Raw genomic sequence first — 17,857 nt, 5'->3', positions numbered from 1 at the left:
CCGGGTAGGAAGATACTATTTTGTGAACAGCAGTCTCCAAGACTGAGTTAAAGCTTGTAATGAAACTGTGTCTGTTATATATACAAATACTTGAAGCTCATCCTCTTTGTGATGTGTATGTGACAGATCAGCATTTATATATGGATGAAAAATTGGGAGTGGTTCAACAGCCTTTAAAATCTCTGCTTTTGACATCATTTACCTTTTGTTTACCCTATTTTCCTGATCAGTCTTCATTTTTCTTCCTACATGTGAAGCACTCTGGGATAGTTTCTTTGTACAAGGGGCGCAGAATAGATTTTGGTCATTGCAGCACATAACAAAAGTCAACAACACCAATTTGTATGTATATAGCACCTTTTAACAGAAAAGCCATCCCAAGGCACTTAACAGGATTGTAATCAGGCAAAGGTTGACACCAAGCCAAAGAACGGGATATTAGGACAGTTGACTAACAGCTTGTTTGAGGAGGTAAGTTTTGGGCAGCATCTTAAAAATGAGAGCAAGGAGGAGAGGTTTTGGGAGGGAATTCAAGCTTGGGGAAAGGCAACTGAAGGCATGACTCCTAATGGTGGGACGAAGGATGTTGAGGATGCACATTTCTTAAGGAATTGAAGTTCTTGAAGGTCTGGATCGCTATAGGGGGAGGCAGTGGCGTAGTGGTATTGTTGGACTAGTAATCCAGAGACTCAGTAATGATCTGGGGACTCAGCTTTGAATACTGCCACAGCAGATGGTGAAATTTGAATTCAAAATTTGGAATTAAAAGATCTTGAAACTATTGTCGATTGTTGTAAAAATCCATCTGGTTCACTAATGTCCTTTGGGGAAGGAAATCTGCTGCCCTTACACGGTCTGACCTACATATGACTCCAGACCTACAGCAATGTGCTTGATTCTTAAATGCCCTCTGAACAAGGGCAATTTGGGTTGGGCAATAAATGCTTACCTAGCCAGCAACACCCACATGTTTCAAGGTGAGATATTGTTGTATCTTTGCAGGTAAGTGAGAGCTGGCATAGGGAATAAGCAGTGCGATTTACTTCTGCATGCAGATGTATTCAAATGTACTATTGTGCTTCTGGCACCAAATCCACCTTTGCCTGTAGAAACCAAATCACTGAATCTGTAATTTTCATGTTTTTGCAGTTCAAGCACCTTGTGTTAATTAATTGTGGTGCTAATCTGGATCTCTTGGAGACACTGCAACCTGATGAGGATACTGTCTTCTATGTCTGTGATACCCATAGACCCATTGATATCGTTAATGTCTATAATGACACACAGGTATGCCTGTCAATGAAATTAGTTCCTTAAGCTTGTTACAAACTGATTTCTATGTGTAAGTTATTGGACTTGGAATTGAATTTTGCTCCCTGCCCTACCTAGGCATAATGTTTTCTTTTGATTGGTTATTGTGTTATCAAAGTTAAGCATGTTGTTTTGGGAAATGGAGCATTTTCCACTGTTTCCATCTTGTGCATTAAGAAATTGCAGGTAAAGAAAAGCTGGGACCAGATACAGTGTGAAGCTTTCTTCTGTTGTGCCCGAAAAAGTGTGCTGTAACCCAATCTTGGAAGAACACATCAATTTCATTGATATTTTATAAATGTTAAACACTAAGCTTATTTTTTAACCTCTTGCAGTGCTATTTCAAATTATACTTTGTTTCTACCTACCTGTAGGAGTTTTGTATAGCTTGATGTATTCAGAGAAGTACAATTATAGTACGACAAATTTCTTGTGTTGCATGTGGTAGTTAAACACCAGCTCCCTTTGCCTTTGAAACTTGATGTTTGAGTAGGCTTTCAGTAGCGCATTCAGGATTACAGACAGACCAACCTTTCTGTTAATTGCTTTTAGCTACTGATTTTTTTCTTTTTAATCATTCATGGGCTATGGGTATAGCTGGCTATGCCAGCATTTATAGCCCATCCCTAACTACCCTTGAGAACGTGGTGATGAACCGCCTACTTGAACTTGGAAGTACGCCATATTGCTGCATGGGCCCTTTTCCAGTCAACAAAAAAATTCACAACTCAAAAGACAGCTTTAAATTTAAATTCTCGTTTGTCTCTGTTGAATTCTCAGTCATTCTCTATTGCCCTTGCCACCGTTCTCTCACCAGCACCCTCGCCGTCGTTCTCTTGCCAGCCCCCTGGCCACCGTTCTCCCTCTTGCTGGCCTGCGCTGCCCCTCGTTCTCCCTCTCGCTGGCCCCCGCTCTGTCCCTCATTCTCTCTTTCTGGGCCCTGTGTCCGACAGGCCCCCCTGCTCACTCTCACCGGCCCCCGCTGGCCACCCCATCCCCCCTCGCTCTCACTGGCCCCCCTCACCCAGCCCCGCTCAATGGCGTGCGTGCGATAGGCACCCTTGCCAGCCCCCTGGCTGTCGTTCTCCCTCTCACTGGCCCCCTGGCTGTCGTTCTCTCTCTCACTGGCCCCCCTTTGCCCCCAGTGGCCCCCTGCCAAGCCCCCCTCATCCCCTGCAGCCCCCCCACTGAGCCCCCTTGTCCTTTGACTGCCCCCTTTCTGTGGCACACGCGCTCTCCGCTTCTCTGTCTTTCTGTTGTTCTCTTGCTCTCTGCATGCGCCTCTCCCACTCTGTGTAGAATACATTTGTGTACAATGTGTTTTTTTTCTTGCTGATAATAGCTTACTCTATTGTCTTGAGAGCATTGAACAGATTTGCAACAGCTACAGATTCGTAAATATTTCCAAAAGCAGTTGCTGCTGTACTTCCTGGCTTTTGAATAACTTGTTGATAACATTTGAAAATTGCTGGCTGCCATACATGGAACAGAACAAATCACAGTTTGTTTGTTCAAAATTATCTTGGCTTCTTACTCAGAATTTTGTGCAGCACCAAAGGAAACTCAATATTATATAGCTCCAGCAGATCCCCATCCCCCACCTGCCCAGTACCTACTGCATCGTTAGTATTGAATTAGGCTTATCCCAATATTCTACTGGCTGCTTGTTCTTAAACACCTTGGGATAGAAATTCACCTCTGGTATTGCACAAATGTTAAACCTAACATTTGATTTTTAATCCCGTTGACTGCAACGGAACCGAATATCAGCAGATATGGGACCGCCAGTTTTACACCATTGCCCAAAATGCATTTCTATTGCTTTGTGTAGTGTGACTGGATTTAGAGAGGCAAACAAAGTAATTCCTGTCATAGGATTATCCTCCAGCTGAGCATTCCAATTTCCAATAGAGGGAGAATTCTAGAAAACATACTGGACATCAACAATAGATTTCCAGCAACCTGCGTTTAGAACATGTCCTAGGAAGTTCTAATTTGTGTTGGGATTCAGTGTCTTTGGAACTTTACAGCAGTTAGCATATTTAATATGTCCTGTGTCCCTTAGGTTAAACTGCTGATTAAACAGGACGACGACCTTGGTGTTCCATCATATGATGACCTCTTCAGGGATGAAGATGATGAGAATTCAGTGGATTCTGGAAATGAAAGTGAAGGGTCAGAGCCTTCTGGAAAGCGCAAGCGATTCGATGAGGTGGGTGAACAGGGATCGTATTGAGTGCAAGTGTGCAAAAGTTGTTTTGAGGTTATATTGTGCTGTGGTTATTGGGGCAAATAAAACATTTATAACTAAACTAAAAGCAAGGTTGCTCTGAAGTGTAAGCCTCTGTTGTAGGGTGGCCGAGTTGTACTATCAATGATAGAGTTGAACTGCAGACACTTCTTGGGTGGAAACTTTGGGCAGGATTTCCAGCTTGGCATGCAGATGCATGCCCAAACATGAAACAGCACGCAACGATGTCGGGCGAGTGTCCTGACGTCATCGAGCACTTGCACGATATTTTGGTCAGTGGGGGTGCGTGAGAGTTGGCAGCCTATTAAGGCTCTTAAGCTGGTAATTAAGTTGAATTTTTCACTGCCCATCCAACCTTATGGTTGGCACACGGGCGACTAGGCCAGGCAGTCTTTGCATTTTTTGCAAAACCTCATCTGCAGGCAGGATGAGGTTTCCAACAGTGGATTAAAAAAAAGTAAAACATTTTTAAACTCATTTCTAACATGTCCTTGTTCATGTCACAGAGTCTCATGTGGGAACATGGTTCCCTTATTTTTCAAATCTTCATTTTTAATTTTTAAATCCTTCAGCTCCCTGAGGCAGCTCTGTCCCTTCAGGGTGCTTTCAATGAGAGCACCCCCGTTCATGCACAAACTTCAGCGCTCGCATTCCTCCTGCCCTCATCCAGGCAGCGCTGAGGCTTTTGGTGTGCATTTCATGTTGGCTGGCTGTTAATCGGCCGGCCAGCGTGAAATCGCAGGTGGCAGACCGTTTCTCGGCCGCTCCTGGGCGCGCCCACCCGACGAGGGGAAAATCTTTCCCTTTAAGTGTATTTACAATATACTGAGCAGCAACTATACCTGTGCTTTCAACTCCAACTCTAACACTACACTGCCTGCTGAGGTAGCCCGAGCTACTCTCCTATTGGTTACTACAGAACATGTGATCTTGCCTAACAAGAATTATTCTTAAAGGTACACTAAATAAAACCATAACTACTACAGCCTCTAAAGAAATCAGACAGATGAGATTGTGCACTGCGATACATTTCTCAAAGAGCCTTCAGCCTGCCTGGGCTTATCAGTACATTGTGGTGTTTGTGCTTATCAGCACAGTTTGCTGATCACTGCAGCTCCACAACTTCAGATTCTTTATCAGGACTCCTTTTCTGGAGTTGCCTGAACATCAGTTGCTTGGGTGGGCACTTGCAGTTCTGTATCCTCAACTCTTATAGGAATATCAGACATGTCAGTCCTAGGTTGAGTATCTTCAAGAGGAAACGCAGACCCGGTTATGATCACTGGTGGAACCATATCTTGACAATTTGTCTCTCTCTTCCTTAAATGATCCACATGTTTACAGATGAGCCGGTCTAGTTTTCTGGCTTCCCTGACTCCTTTCCACCTTCCCCTCTTAATTCAGCATTATTAAGCTCAATTTCGTCCTGAGACAGCATTTCAACAATAACTCCGCAGGCGTGACACCTTTTGTTGTGTGACAGGTAGTCCTGTAATGAAAAAGAAAGCGTGCTAGTTTGGTTGCCAAGGAATCACCAGTTAGCTTTCTCATGCCTATCTTGAACATTTGAACCGCCCTTTTAGCCCGTCCATTTGAGGAATGGTGCAGTTGAGGTGGTATGTTGCAGTTTTCACATGAGTAATACCGCTGAGGCTGATGAACTGTTGAAACTCAGCACTCGTAAATGCCCTGCCTTTATCAGAAACAACAACCTCTGGTAGTCCGTGAATGGCAAAACTCTGACATAGTTTCTCAATTGTAGTGGCTGACGTTGGTGACTTCACATCATATACGTCCAACCATTTTGAATGGGCATCGACAATGAGCAGAAACATTGTTCTCGGGAAAAGACCAAATAGTCAATGTGTAACTGCACCCAGCATCTACCTGGCCACTCCTATAGGTGTAACGGAGCTGTCACTGGCAACTTTTGCAGTTGCTGACATTGCACATAATGATTTACTAAACTTTATTTCACCATCCATCGCAGGCCATTATAGATAGCTGTGTGCTATAGTCTTCTTTCGGGAAATTCCTGGATGGGCACTGTGTAGTTCAGTTATCTACAAGGCACAAGTCAGGAGTGTGATGGAATACTCTCCACTTGCCTGGGTGAGTGCAGCTCCCACAACACCCAAGAAGCTTAACACGATCCAGGACAAGGCAGCCCGCTTGATTGGCACCACATCTGCAAACATCCACTCCCTCCACCACCGACGCTCAGTATCAGCAATGTCTACCATCTACAAGATGCACTGCAAGAATTCACCAAGGCTCCTTCAACAGCACCTTCCAAACCTACGACCACTACCATCTAGAAGGACAAGAGCAACAGATAGATGGGAACACCACCACCTGGAAGTTTCCCTCCAAGTCACTCACCATCCTGACTTGGAAATATATTGCTGTTCAGTCACTGTCGCTGGGTCAAAATCCTGGAACTCCCTTCCTAACAGCGCTGTGGGTGTACCTACACCACATGGACCGCAGCGGTTCAAGCTCACCACCACCTTCTCAAGGGCAACTAGGGATGGGCAATAAATGCTGGCCTAACCAGCGAAGCCCACATCCCATGAATGAATAAAAAAAAATTAAAGTGGCTCCCTTCCCTTTGGAGGAACTATCACCCGTGCTCCCCACAATAAGATACCATCCTGGCTGGTTATTTCATGTTTTCTGTTGAAGTACGGTTTCATTTCATCAGATATGAACTCCTGTGACCAATCATGTAGCACTTGTTCTCGTACCTGAGATAGGACTGGGTCCCAACTTGTCCAGTCTGTGATCTGTTGAGCATATATCGGCAAGGAATCTAAGAAATTTAACAGTAAAACAAATTCCTATGGAACTGGTTCGTGCTCATCATTTTCTTGTAAAGACAAATGACTAAGGACATCAGCGCTTGTGATTTGATTGCCAGGCTTATGCATGAAAGTGTATTCGTATGCTGCCAGAATTAAGGCCCATCGTTGTATTCTTGCTGAGGCTATGGGTGGTATAGCTTTGTCCTCACTAAACAATCCTAGCAATGGTTTGTGGTCTTAAACAATTGTAAAATGGTGGCCATGTACATACTAGCGAACTTTCTTGACACCAAAGATGATGGACAGGTCTTCTTTTTCTATCTGCAAGTATCCCTTTTCTGTGTTCTTGACAAGTGACCTATTGGCCATTCCTTGCTATCATCCATCTGATGAGAGAGCACTGCTCCCACTCCATAGGGAGATACGTCACATGTCAGCACCAATTCTTTCATCTGGTCATAATGCACTAATAGATTGGATGAGTACAACAATTGTTTATGAAAGCTTCTTTCTGGGGCGCCTCCATAGACCAGCATTGGTTCTTTTTGAGTAGAGAATGCAGAGGGGCCAGCACTGTAGACAAATAGGGTAAGAACCGCCCATAATAGTTGATCATTCCTAGGAATGATTTGAGCTCTGAGGTGTTCTTTGGCACAGGTGCCTCTCTTATGGCTCTCACTTCCTCCTTAACCAGGTGGAGGCCCTGTGAATCTACCCAATGACCCAAATAGATTACCTCCTTCTCTTGGAACAGGCACTTTTCTTTTTTTAGACACACTCCAGATTGTAAAAAGTTTTAAGACTTCTTCTAAGTTTGCCAAATGCTCTTTTTCAATAAATCCTGTCACCAATACATCGTCTAAATAGACCACAACCTGGGGCAGTCTCTGCAGTAAGCTTTCCATTGTTTTCTGAAAGATGGCACAAGTGGAGGAGACACCAAAAGGCAATCGTGTATATTGGTACAACCCTTTGTGGGTATTAATTGTGACAAATTCCCAGGAGGCATTATCCAACTCTAGTTGTTGATGAGCATGACTCGTGTCATGTTTTGTGTATGTTGCCCCTCCTGCCAGCTTGGCATACAGGTCTGCCATTTTTGGAATGGGGTGTCTGTCTAGCTTAGCTACTTTTAACCGTCAGTTTGAAGTCTCCACAAATTCGGACACTTTGGTTGGGCTTAGGGACGGGGACTATGGGTGCTGCCTGTTCTGAGAACTGAACAGGTTGTATAATGCCCAGTTTCTCTAATCTGTTCTGTTCAATGTTGACTTTTTCTTGCAGGTTATATGGCACCGATTTCGCCTTCATGAAGCGAGTGATTGCTTCCAGATCCACATGAACCTTGGTCTGCAGGCCCTGGATTTTCCCCAATTCGTCCTTAAGGACGATGGTGTACTTTCTAAGTAGCTCTGGGAGCCCACTTGCTCTCAACTGGAAAACTTCAGACCGTTTTAACTTAATCTCCTTTAACCAGTTTTGCCCCAGAAGGCTTGGCCCTTCACCTGCTACCACCATCAAGGGTAGCTTTGCCAGTTGGTTTCCATAATGAACAATTACTCTGCTTATGCCATTTACTTGAATGTCTTCACCCGTGTATGTTTTTAGCTAGGTAGCTGTTTCTTCTCAACTTAATTGATGTTCACCATTATTGAAATATCTGAAGGTATGTTCCCCAATTACTGTAGTGGAAACTCCCATGTCCACTTCCATTCTAAAAGGTTTGCCATTTACTTTCACTGTCCCAAAGATTGATTCTGTCTTTCCAACCTCCAGTTTAAACAATGAGTAAATGTCTGAATTTGATGTTTCAAGCTCTTCTACATTGTAGATTTCATTGGGTTTCTTTTGTTTACAAGCCTGCTTGAATCTTTCCTTGCACTGCCTCATCATGCGTCCATTTCCATGACAATAGTAGCATTTGATTTTTTTAAGCTGCCAATTGCTAAAAGACTGATTGTTTCCCCCTCTATTAAAATTATTCTTTGATTTCGCTGTTAAGTTATTTTTCTTTATTTTTTGACTAGCTGGGGCTGTTTCCGGCTTCTCGGCGGAGTCTTGCTATTTCACTAAGATAAAAGCAAAAAACTGCAGATGCTGGAAACCCAAACAAAAACAAAAATATCTGGAAAAACTCAGCAGGCCTGACAGCATCTGCGGAGAGGAATACAGTTAATGTTTTGAGTCCGTGTGACTCTTCAACAGAACTAAGGAAAAATAGAAGGGAGGTGAAATATAAGCTGGTTTAAGGGGGGGTGGGACAAGTAGAGCTGGATAGAGGGCCAGTGATAGGTGGAGATTGCCAAAAGATGTCATAGACAAAAGGACAAAGAGGTGTTGATGGTGGTGATATTAGTTGAGAAATGTGCTAATAGGTGACATTAAGGGCAGAAAGCAGGACGAGCAAGGTACAGATAACCCTAGTGGGGGTGGGGTGGGAGGAAGAGATCGAAATAGGCTAAAAGGAAGAGATAAAACAATGGATGGAAATACATTTAAAAATAATGTAAATAGATGGGAAAAGAAAAATCTATATAAATTATTGGAAAAAAGGGGGATTGGAAAGGGGGTGGGGATGGAGGAGAGAGTTCATGATCTAAAATTATTGAACTCAGTATTCAGTCCGGAAGGCTGTAAAGTGCCTAGTCGGAAGATGAGGTGCTGTTCCTCCAGTTTGCGTTGAGCTTCACTGGAACATTGTAGCAGACCAAGGATGGACATGTGGGTATGAGAGCAGGGTGGAGTGTTGAAATGGCAAGCGACAGGGAGGTCTGGGTCATGCTTGCGGACAGACCGAAGGTGTTCCACAAAGCGGTCACCCAGTCTGCGTCCAATGTAGAGGAAACTGCATTGGGAGCAGGGAATGCAGTAGACTAAATTGAGGGAAGTGCAAGTGAAATGAGATCATGAACTCTCTCCTCCATCTCCACCCCCTTTCCAATCCCTCTTTTTTCCAATAATTTATATAGATTTTTCTTTTCCCACCTATTTACATTATTTTTAAATGTATTTCTATCCATTGTTTTATCTGTAGCTTTTAGCCTATTTCGATCCCTTTCCCCCACTTCACCCCCACTAGGGTTATCTGTACCTTGCTCGTCCTGCTTTCTACCCTTAATGTCACCTATTAGCACATTTCTTAGCTAATATCACCACTGTCGACACCTCTTTGTCCTTTTGTCTATGACATCTTTTGGCAATCTCCACCTATCACTGGCCCTGTATCCAGCTCTACTTGTCCCATCCGCCCTCGAGTCATACGGACTCGAAACATTAACTGTATTCCTCTCCACAGATGCTGTCAGACTTGCTGAGTTTTTCCAGGTATTTTTATTTTTGTTTTTGTTTTGCTATTTCACGGCTCTTTCGGCTGAGGTTGCTCACCCGATGTGGAGGATGGTGCCATTTTGCGCACCCTGTATTGCTTTTGAATCTCTTACTGTGCTTTCCATGGCCAGCGCTATCTTTTGCGCCTTCTTGAAATCCAGATTCACTTCGGACAATAATCTTTTCTGAATAGAGTCCTCTTTCACACCACACACTAAATGATCTCTGAGCATGTTGTTCAGAGTCATACTGAACTCACGATGCCCCATTAGCTGCTTCAAATTTGCCACATAGCATGCAATTGTCTCACCCAGGGCTCTATTTTGCATATTAAATCTGAACCTCTGCATCGTGACTGAGGGCTTTGGTTGAAAGTGACCCTTCACAAGATCCACCACTTCATCAAAATTCTTCAAATCTGGGGCCCAGGGTGCTGTCAAACTTCAAATCAAGCTGTAGGTTTTGCTCCCACAAGTACTCAAGAGGATCGTTCACCTCTTCTCTTCCTTTGTAATCTCATTTGCTTGATAAAAGAATGTGAGGCGTTCTACGTATTGAGACCAATCGTCTGTGGCTGGCTCAAGAGGATTAATTCTCCCAAACTCTGGCATTTTGAGAGAGAATAACTTCTTCAATTCTAACGGCGCTTGCTACTTAACAATCACTGGGCGAGGTACAGTGCCGACTTCTTTCTAACTTGATTTCTTTTGTTCAACCCTGTTTTATCCTTGTTGCCAGTTTGTTGTCTGGTGGCCAAATTGTACTTTCAATGTTAGAGTTGAAATGCTGATAGTTCTTGGGTGGAAACTTTTTAAGTTTTTATTTACAATATGCTCAGCAGCAACTACACGCATGCTTTCAACTCTAACTCTAACTCTACACTGACTGTTGAGGTAGCCCGCACTACTCTCCTACTGGTTACCACAGATCATGTGATCTTGCTTAATAAGTATTATTCTTAAAGGTACACTAAATAAAACCATAATTACTCTAAAGAAATCAGACAGATGAAATTGTGCACTGCGATCCATTTCTCAAAGAGCCTTCAGCCTGCCTGAATCTTGGGCTTATCAGTACATTGTGGTGTTTGTGCTTATCAGCACAGTTTGCTAGTCACAGTTGTGACATACTGGCATGCACATAGGTTGCCAACATTGACTCATGGCCACAACTGTTTCTTCTGAATCAGAGCAGTAGGGAGCCTGAAAGAACTTAATTTAAATTGCACGTGTTTTTTTTTTAAGGTTAGATCCATTGAGTCAGCAGTTTGTCTCCACTGAGATTAGAGAAAGAGAAAACAAGTCAGGAATTCAAAGGAACAAGAGTAGGCCCCCTGAACCAATGCTGTCGTTCAATTAGATCATGACAGTTCTGTATCTTAACTCCATGTATCCACCTTGGATCTTCAACCCTCAATACTCTTTGCCTAACAACAACTGCTATTGACCAGAACGTAACGGAACAAACCACATGAATACTGTATCTACAAGAGCAGGTCAGAGGTTGGGTATTCTGCAGCAAGTGACTTACCTCCTAACTCCTCTAAACCTTTCCACAAGGCATGAGTGTGTTAGAATACTCTCCATTTACCTGGATGAATGCAGCTCTAATAATGCTCAAGAACTCAACATTATCCAGGACAAAGCTGTCTTATCGATTGACTTTTCATACACCATTTTAAGCCTTCACTTCTTTTACCCTTGGTGCAACGTGGTTGCGGTCTGTACCATCCACAAGCTGCACTGCAACAATTCATCAAGGTTTCTTCAACAGTACCTCCCAAATCCACGACCTTATCACTTAGGGCATGAGCAGCATGTGCATATTCACCTACAAGTTCCCCTTGAAGTCGTGCGCTATCCTGACTTGGGAATATATCACCATTTATTCATACTGTATGGGTCAAAATCTTGGAACTCCCTACCTAACAACACTGTGGGAGTACCTTCACCACACAGGCTACAGCGGTTCAAGAAGGTGGCTCACAACCACTTTCTCAAGGGCAGTTAGGAATGGGTAATAATGCTGGTCTTAACAGTGATTCCCTAGTTCAATGATCAAATAAAAGAAATCTATCAATCTCAGTTTTGAAATTTTCTAACTTCTGTATACCAGCAACCCACTTCTGTTCAACCACTAGAGATTGCAGACATAACTTTTTTTGCCATCCTTCTTTTGATTTGGAGCTACGTTTATGGAGTTGCTCTGTGACTGCCTGCTCCTCTACTTGGTGCGGTGTTGATTCTCTGCAGATGGGAATCAATTAGAAAACACTGATTTGACTTGATTTTCACAATGTTATTCTCACTGTAAAAACTCTTGAAAAATTTACACTTTGTTGAATGAGGTGTAACTAGGTTTTTAACAATGTACAGAGATATCATCATTCAACAACCTCTCTGACCTTGAAAAGCTAATTTTATCATTATGGAATATCAAATATTTCCATTCCATGATAAGTTCCATCTATTTTTAAAATAATGAAAGATCGTTATATTTAAACATTTGCTTAATACTTCAGCTTCTACTTTAATCCCATGTGCATTCCAATCTTTAGTTTGCTTTCTGTAAAGCTTAAAAAAGTGAATGACAAAGCCTGCTTGCTACTTTGTGATTTGCCGTCCATGAGAATTCTTGAATGTGATTGGCTGCTTAGCCTGCTTAATTCTATTATTATTGCTGGATGCCAGGAATCAATATAGCTGGTACCAGAATGAAATTAATATTGGGAAAGGTGAAGTCCACACAACAGTGCTTACTGGGTCTTTGAGGGGCAACTATTTTTGAGGTCAGCAGTAACTACCATCACTTCTCTGCTGACTGAAAAATTCAAGCCATTAAAGTTGAGATGGAGTTTATGCAATTTTTATTTGGGTATCACCTGTACCAACTCATCATTTGAGTGAGTTTCAGAACATTCTGATGCCTGTGTAACAATATAGCACCCAGCAAGATTTAGTACAAGGAGAGAAGCATGTTGAAAAATTAGCAACTGAAATGGAAACTTTGTTTCACATGCATTCATGTAGGATGATATTACTCATGAGAAAACTCTTGCACAGTTTGATCATGTCCTGCACACTGTAGCATGGAGAACTTTGAATTCATGCTACTTCTGTTATTCATTATTTGAATTATATTTATGAAATCCTTCTGAGTCAGAGGGAGTTGAACCTTTCAAGATGTCTCCTGCTTAGTTTGTATTGATGAGTATGTTATTGCAATTCAGAAAAATATACTGTCTTCTAGGTAGCAATGGAGAGGAGAATAGATCGAAGACGTCAACGGCGAGAATGGGAGGATCACAGGTACTGGTTACTGTGCCAATTTCATATATCTCTGTTTGAACTGTTCTAAAAACAAATTGTACATTTTAATATCAAAATGGCATGTTCTGTATTTATTGAAGTACATGAGTTAACCAGACGGCAGCTCATTCTTTGCTGTGCCCCCACTGAACTGTGAAAGCTTTCTTATTTCTCTCTTCCTGTCATCATACACATCCCTGACAAACACCAAGAAAAATGAGAAGGATTGCCATCATTTAGATGTGTTTTCTTCTATTGAGAACATTTTCAATGTCAACTGGAGTATATGAGGATGTGTTAACTGGGGATGAGGCACCCCCTGTCAGTCTCACACACACACACACACACACACACACACACACACACACACACACACACACACACACACACACACACACACACACACACCCCAACCCCCACCACCCACCCCCTCCAACCCCCAAGGAAAAGTTAGAGGACGATTGATTCTATGAAACTCCCATCCACAATGAACAGTGACAAATTTCTGGGAACATGATACAGACATTGCTGTGTTGGGAATTACAATTCTTTTTAGTTTTTCTTTTCTATATTTGGGTCTGCTCCATCCATTCCATACTGGTACCTGGCGTTACACAAACAATATTGCCCCGATGTTGCACATAGATGCAATATCTTCCACAATCAACTTGTGCAGTGATTTTACGGTTCCCATTGTTTCATCATTGGCAGTATTCTATTGGTTCATCTGAAATAAGGTCCCATTTTGCACAGGACTTCTCATCAAATATTTTGTTTAGTTGATGTAGTTCCTTCTGTAGAGACTTGGGGTGGAATTTTCCACCCCTGCCAGCTGTGGGAATCATGGCAGGCAGGGGCACAAAATTTGGCTTGATGGCAAAGTCAGTTTTCCAACAACAGGAAGTTAGTTTGGAATTTTGTTCTTCCAAGTTTGATGGTGGGCTTAAGGCAGTTCGACTTTCCCGCTGATTTATGTTGGGAACCATATTTGCTTTTATTTCCATCTCATGAATGCTCATTTAAAGGCCAACTTGTTGGAATTATGTTCTCCCTCCAAAAGTCTGCTTCCTGACCGTATATAAGTGGTATGCACCTGGTGAGCTTCACTTCATTAAAGACTTTGAGGAATGTAGACGCTTCTTTCGCCTACCTTTAACAGAGTTGCTGCAAGTTTTTAGGTGCTTGTATCACAAGTTGTGCCAAGGCTGGGCACAGGAGGCAAGACCAGTGGGAAGGGGGAAATTGGAGGCAGTATTGGGCAGGAGGGGTGAAACATGGGAAGGAAGGGGGAAGATGGAGGCAGGATTGGGTGAGTGGGGGAGGGGACATGTGGCAAGGACAGGGTTCAGTAGTGAAAGACTATCTTGGTCCGAGTCTTGGGTGTGGGAAGGCCTCTCTGGGCAGTGATGGTTATGCACAGCAGGTGTGCAGGGTGTGGTCAGTCATCTAAGGAATTTGGTCCTGGGGGTTAGAGGCATGGTACAGTGAGTCAGATGACACAGTCACAGTCAGGGGAGGTATCTGCATCCAGTAAATCAGGAGCTGAAAAATGATTGGGTGTGGGTTGTTATTGGAGGATCTCATGGGGAGGGGGTCCTGGAAAGCTGAGGTGCATGTGACCTTAAGAAGTGGAGGGGGTCAGGCTGACAAAGAGCATGGGGACATCAATATTAAAGGGTTCAGGGTTTAGAACAGGAATATCAACATGAATAATGATGAGTTCAAGGGTAACGGGGAGGCTGGATAGTGCAGGAGGAAGGGGAATTGGGAGGCGGCGGGGATGACGCATCTTGGTGGATGATAGGGGGAGTTTGGAAGCTGGCCTTCCACACAAATGTCTGCAGCACTTTTTCCACTTTACCTTCCAGTGACGCAGTTCAAAAATCAGGTTGAAAAATATCGGTTGGGGAGGGGTCTTGAGGCATGTGGGAGGAGTTCAGCACAGCAAATCTTGGCTGACTGAAAGGGTACCCTATAACTGTTGCTCAAGCCATGGAGAGCATGGCTCAGCTGAGTGCTGGACTCAAGGGTCTCGAGCACAATGAATGAGCTTGGCTCCTTTTCTAATGGTGCGCATTCAGGCAACAATCAATTTAATTTAGGTGCTGCAGCTTATATGGTCTTAATTGGCATCCGATCCTCATAGAGGCAAGTCAGGATGGATGCTGGCTCCAAGAATCAATGGCCATATCTGCTGCGCAGAGGCAGCATGGGTCCTACAAGCCTCCATCTTCCCAGAGCATTGATCATATTACATTCAAGGTATCATGCGTGCAGTCATGACAGAATTACAAGGATTGGGTATCAATAGTTGCTGTAAAGACCACTGGAGGACAACCAACACAAGGCTGACTGTGGGTCCTAGGACTAGGGTCTTTGGACCTTAATAAACACCCTTCTTGTGAATGTCTGAAGGGAAAAATCAATCATCTGTCATCCTCCAGGATGATATTGTTAAGAAATAGATAGTTTATGTGAGTTACATTTGTATTTGTTGGTGGTAGGAATGAGTTTTAGCTTTAAAGTTTGTTTGATTTGTGTTTCTGTATTTGTGTGTTAAGAAAAAGGTCAAGTTGAGTTTTTGTTTCACTTTAAAACGTGCCTGCATTTCTGATGAGTGTCTTATGACTGTTGCAACTAAGTTAAACAAATGACTAGAAAAAACAGTGCTGTTGCCTAGCAACGGGGCCCAGAGAGGCAGGTCCCTCCCACTGACACACACAGAAAAACTAAAGAAACAGCAGTTTTGAGTTCAGTTTTGAAGATGGCTGCCAAAGAGAAGCCACCTAGAAGGGACAAATAGCCAGTTCCAAGCTAAAGTTGGTTGAAAGTAGCTGCCAGAGAGAGACTGGAGCAAAAGGGACAAATAGCCAGTCCCAAGCTAATGAAGAAAGTCTCCAATAATCCAGGGGAGTGGAACACGAGAAAGTCCCAAGCAGATCTTCTAATCAAAGATAGGACAGGAACCTGGAAAAGGCCCGTTAAGTGAAGTTAAAAGTGAGGGGCGGAGAGAAAGGCTCCAAGCTTCAGATTTAAAGAGACAAAAGCTGCAGAAGGCAGATTTAAAGCGAGAACAGCTTACAAGAGGCAAGAAGGTCCAAAAAGAGGCTGAACATCTATAACTCTTTGCTATGGGTATGTGAAGCAGTGGTTTACTGTTGACAGCTGAGTCGTTGAGAGAGATAGCGTGGAAGACAGCTTGAATATGGTGACCCAGGGGAGAGGAACATCAGAAAGAGAATTCAAAACCCTGGAGGTGAACCCTTGCGGAAGGCATCTGAGAGAAAACGTTGGTTTGGGAGAAGGTTCCAAGGCATGTTCTTGGAAAGTGGAGATTGGAAACCCTGGTGTGAAAGACGGAGCTCAGTGAGACTGGTTGGCTCACGGTATGACAAGTGCTTGGGGGAGGAATTGATGAGAGATCCATAGCATCTGGTAGGGGTGGCATCTATCATTGGGTTTTAGAGCGTGGTGTGTCTGACCATAGGTAGCCAATTGAGTTACATGGACTGTGTGCTTAGTGTGGACATTAGAATATAAGATAGATTTTGTAATTTGCATTATCCTTACAAATCTGTATATACCTGTAAAGGTATCGTTGTAGCTCATATTTTCTTGTTTAATAAATGTTTTATGCTTTTGTTAAAGGTTCATTAGCTGACTCCGATGACTCTGTTCAGTAGCCCCTCTTCACATATCTAAACAAACAGATTAAAAGTTAGGATCTATCAAGCGGGGTTCCACTCTGGGATCAGACTTGTCCAGGGGTAACCTCAGCTGGGATCATAATAATATCATCCTGCAAGAGGTGGCTTCAGTATACAATGTGCAGACGAAAGGAAAGTCAAGGGCTGGAGAATGCATGGCAGCCTTGTATATGGGGAGACACAGATCAATGGGAACTAACATTCACTGCTCAATTGTATGATGTGTTAATACCACAGCCGATGTTATTGCTGAGCAAGCCAGATTCCAGAGGTAAGCCTGTCTTACTGATCATAAACCTTTATTGTATTTTGAAACTGAGAGGAAGAGCTACTGACCCCAAAAGCATAGAACTCCAGTAACACCTTTAGGATTTTAAAAATTAAAAGATTTATTGAGAAGAAGAAAAAACTTAAGCATGTAAGATTAAAATTAAACAGTTAATATAGTCTTACAGAATAACCCCCAAAAAACCCACTTGGCCAAAACACACAAGTAAGCTACCTTCTGGGCAACAACTCCCTTTATAGACTTTTAACCATAACAATCCAGTAATATTTCCCAAACAAAAGAATTGTTGTCACTTTGATAAAGGTATACCACACAGCTCCTCAAATTCTTCTGCTCAAATTTGGAAATCCAAAAAGGTCAGAGACAAACTGCTTTCTGAAAACAAAGACTTTTCTGGCTTGAAACTGGGTGATTGCTCCAAATTCAAAACTTTTCACACCTTCTCAGCACACTGGTCTTCAGGCTATTTGTCTACACAGTTACCCAACTCAGCTAAACATCTTTCGTTAAATACCTTTCTCCCCTTTCATCTCAAATTTAAATGTCATAACTCCTCTTTGAACTCCTCCAAATGTAAAAATCTATGTTCTGTTGCATCTACTTTTGAGTCAATAAAATTTAATACATCTTCCCCTGTTTACCTATGAAACCTTTGTAAGCTGTAAGAGTTCCTTGTCGCATCTAAACTTCCCTTGGAAATTCAGCAGCTGAAATGCCAAGTCCCTGCTAGTGATGCAAATTTTAAATCCAACCTATTTACTTGTAACTCAAGCACCATAATCCCTCATAAAAAAAAATGTATGAATCTAGCACTTTTGGCCTTTTATCTCTCAGTTCTCAAACACGCTGCCTCCACTAAC

The 17,857-nt window shown here is 42.8% G+C and overlaps 1 protein-coding gene across 2 annotated transcripts in view; it reads left to right on the top strand.

Annotated features, from left to right (window-relative positions):
• cdc45 (CDC45 cell division cycle 45 homolog (S. cerevisiae)) overlaps positions 1 to 17,857 on the top strand; it is a 77,177-nt gene that overhangs the window by 10,019 nt on the left and 49,301 nt on the right. For both annotated transcript variants that reach the window (XM_041203018.1, XM_041203017.1), the window contains exons 4-6: positions 1,150 to 1,287; positions 3,377 to 3,523; positions 12,943 to 13,001. In XM_041203018.1, coding sequence (XP_041058952.1) covers positions 1,150 to 1,287; positions 3,377 to 3,523; positions 12,943 to 13,001 — 344 coding nt within the window. The remainder of the gene's footprint in view (positions 1 to 1,149; positions 1,288 to 3,376; positions 3,524 to 12,942; positions 13,002 to 17,857) is intronic.

This window comes from Carcharodon carcharias, chromosome 13 (genome assembly GCF_017639515.1).
Source record: "Carcharodon carcharias isolate sCarCar2 chromosome 13, sCarCar2.pri, whole genome shotgun sequence".
NCBI lineage: Eukaryota > Metazoa > Chordata > Chondrichthyes > Lamniformes > Lamnidae > Carcharodon > Carcharodon carcharias.
The sequence above is the reverse complement of the archived record's forward strand: the minus strand, read 5'-3'. Positions and strand labels throughout refer to the sequence as shown.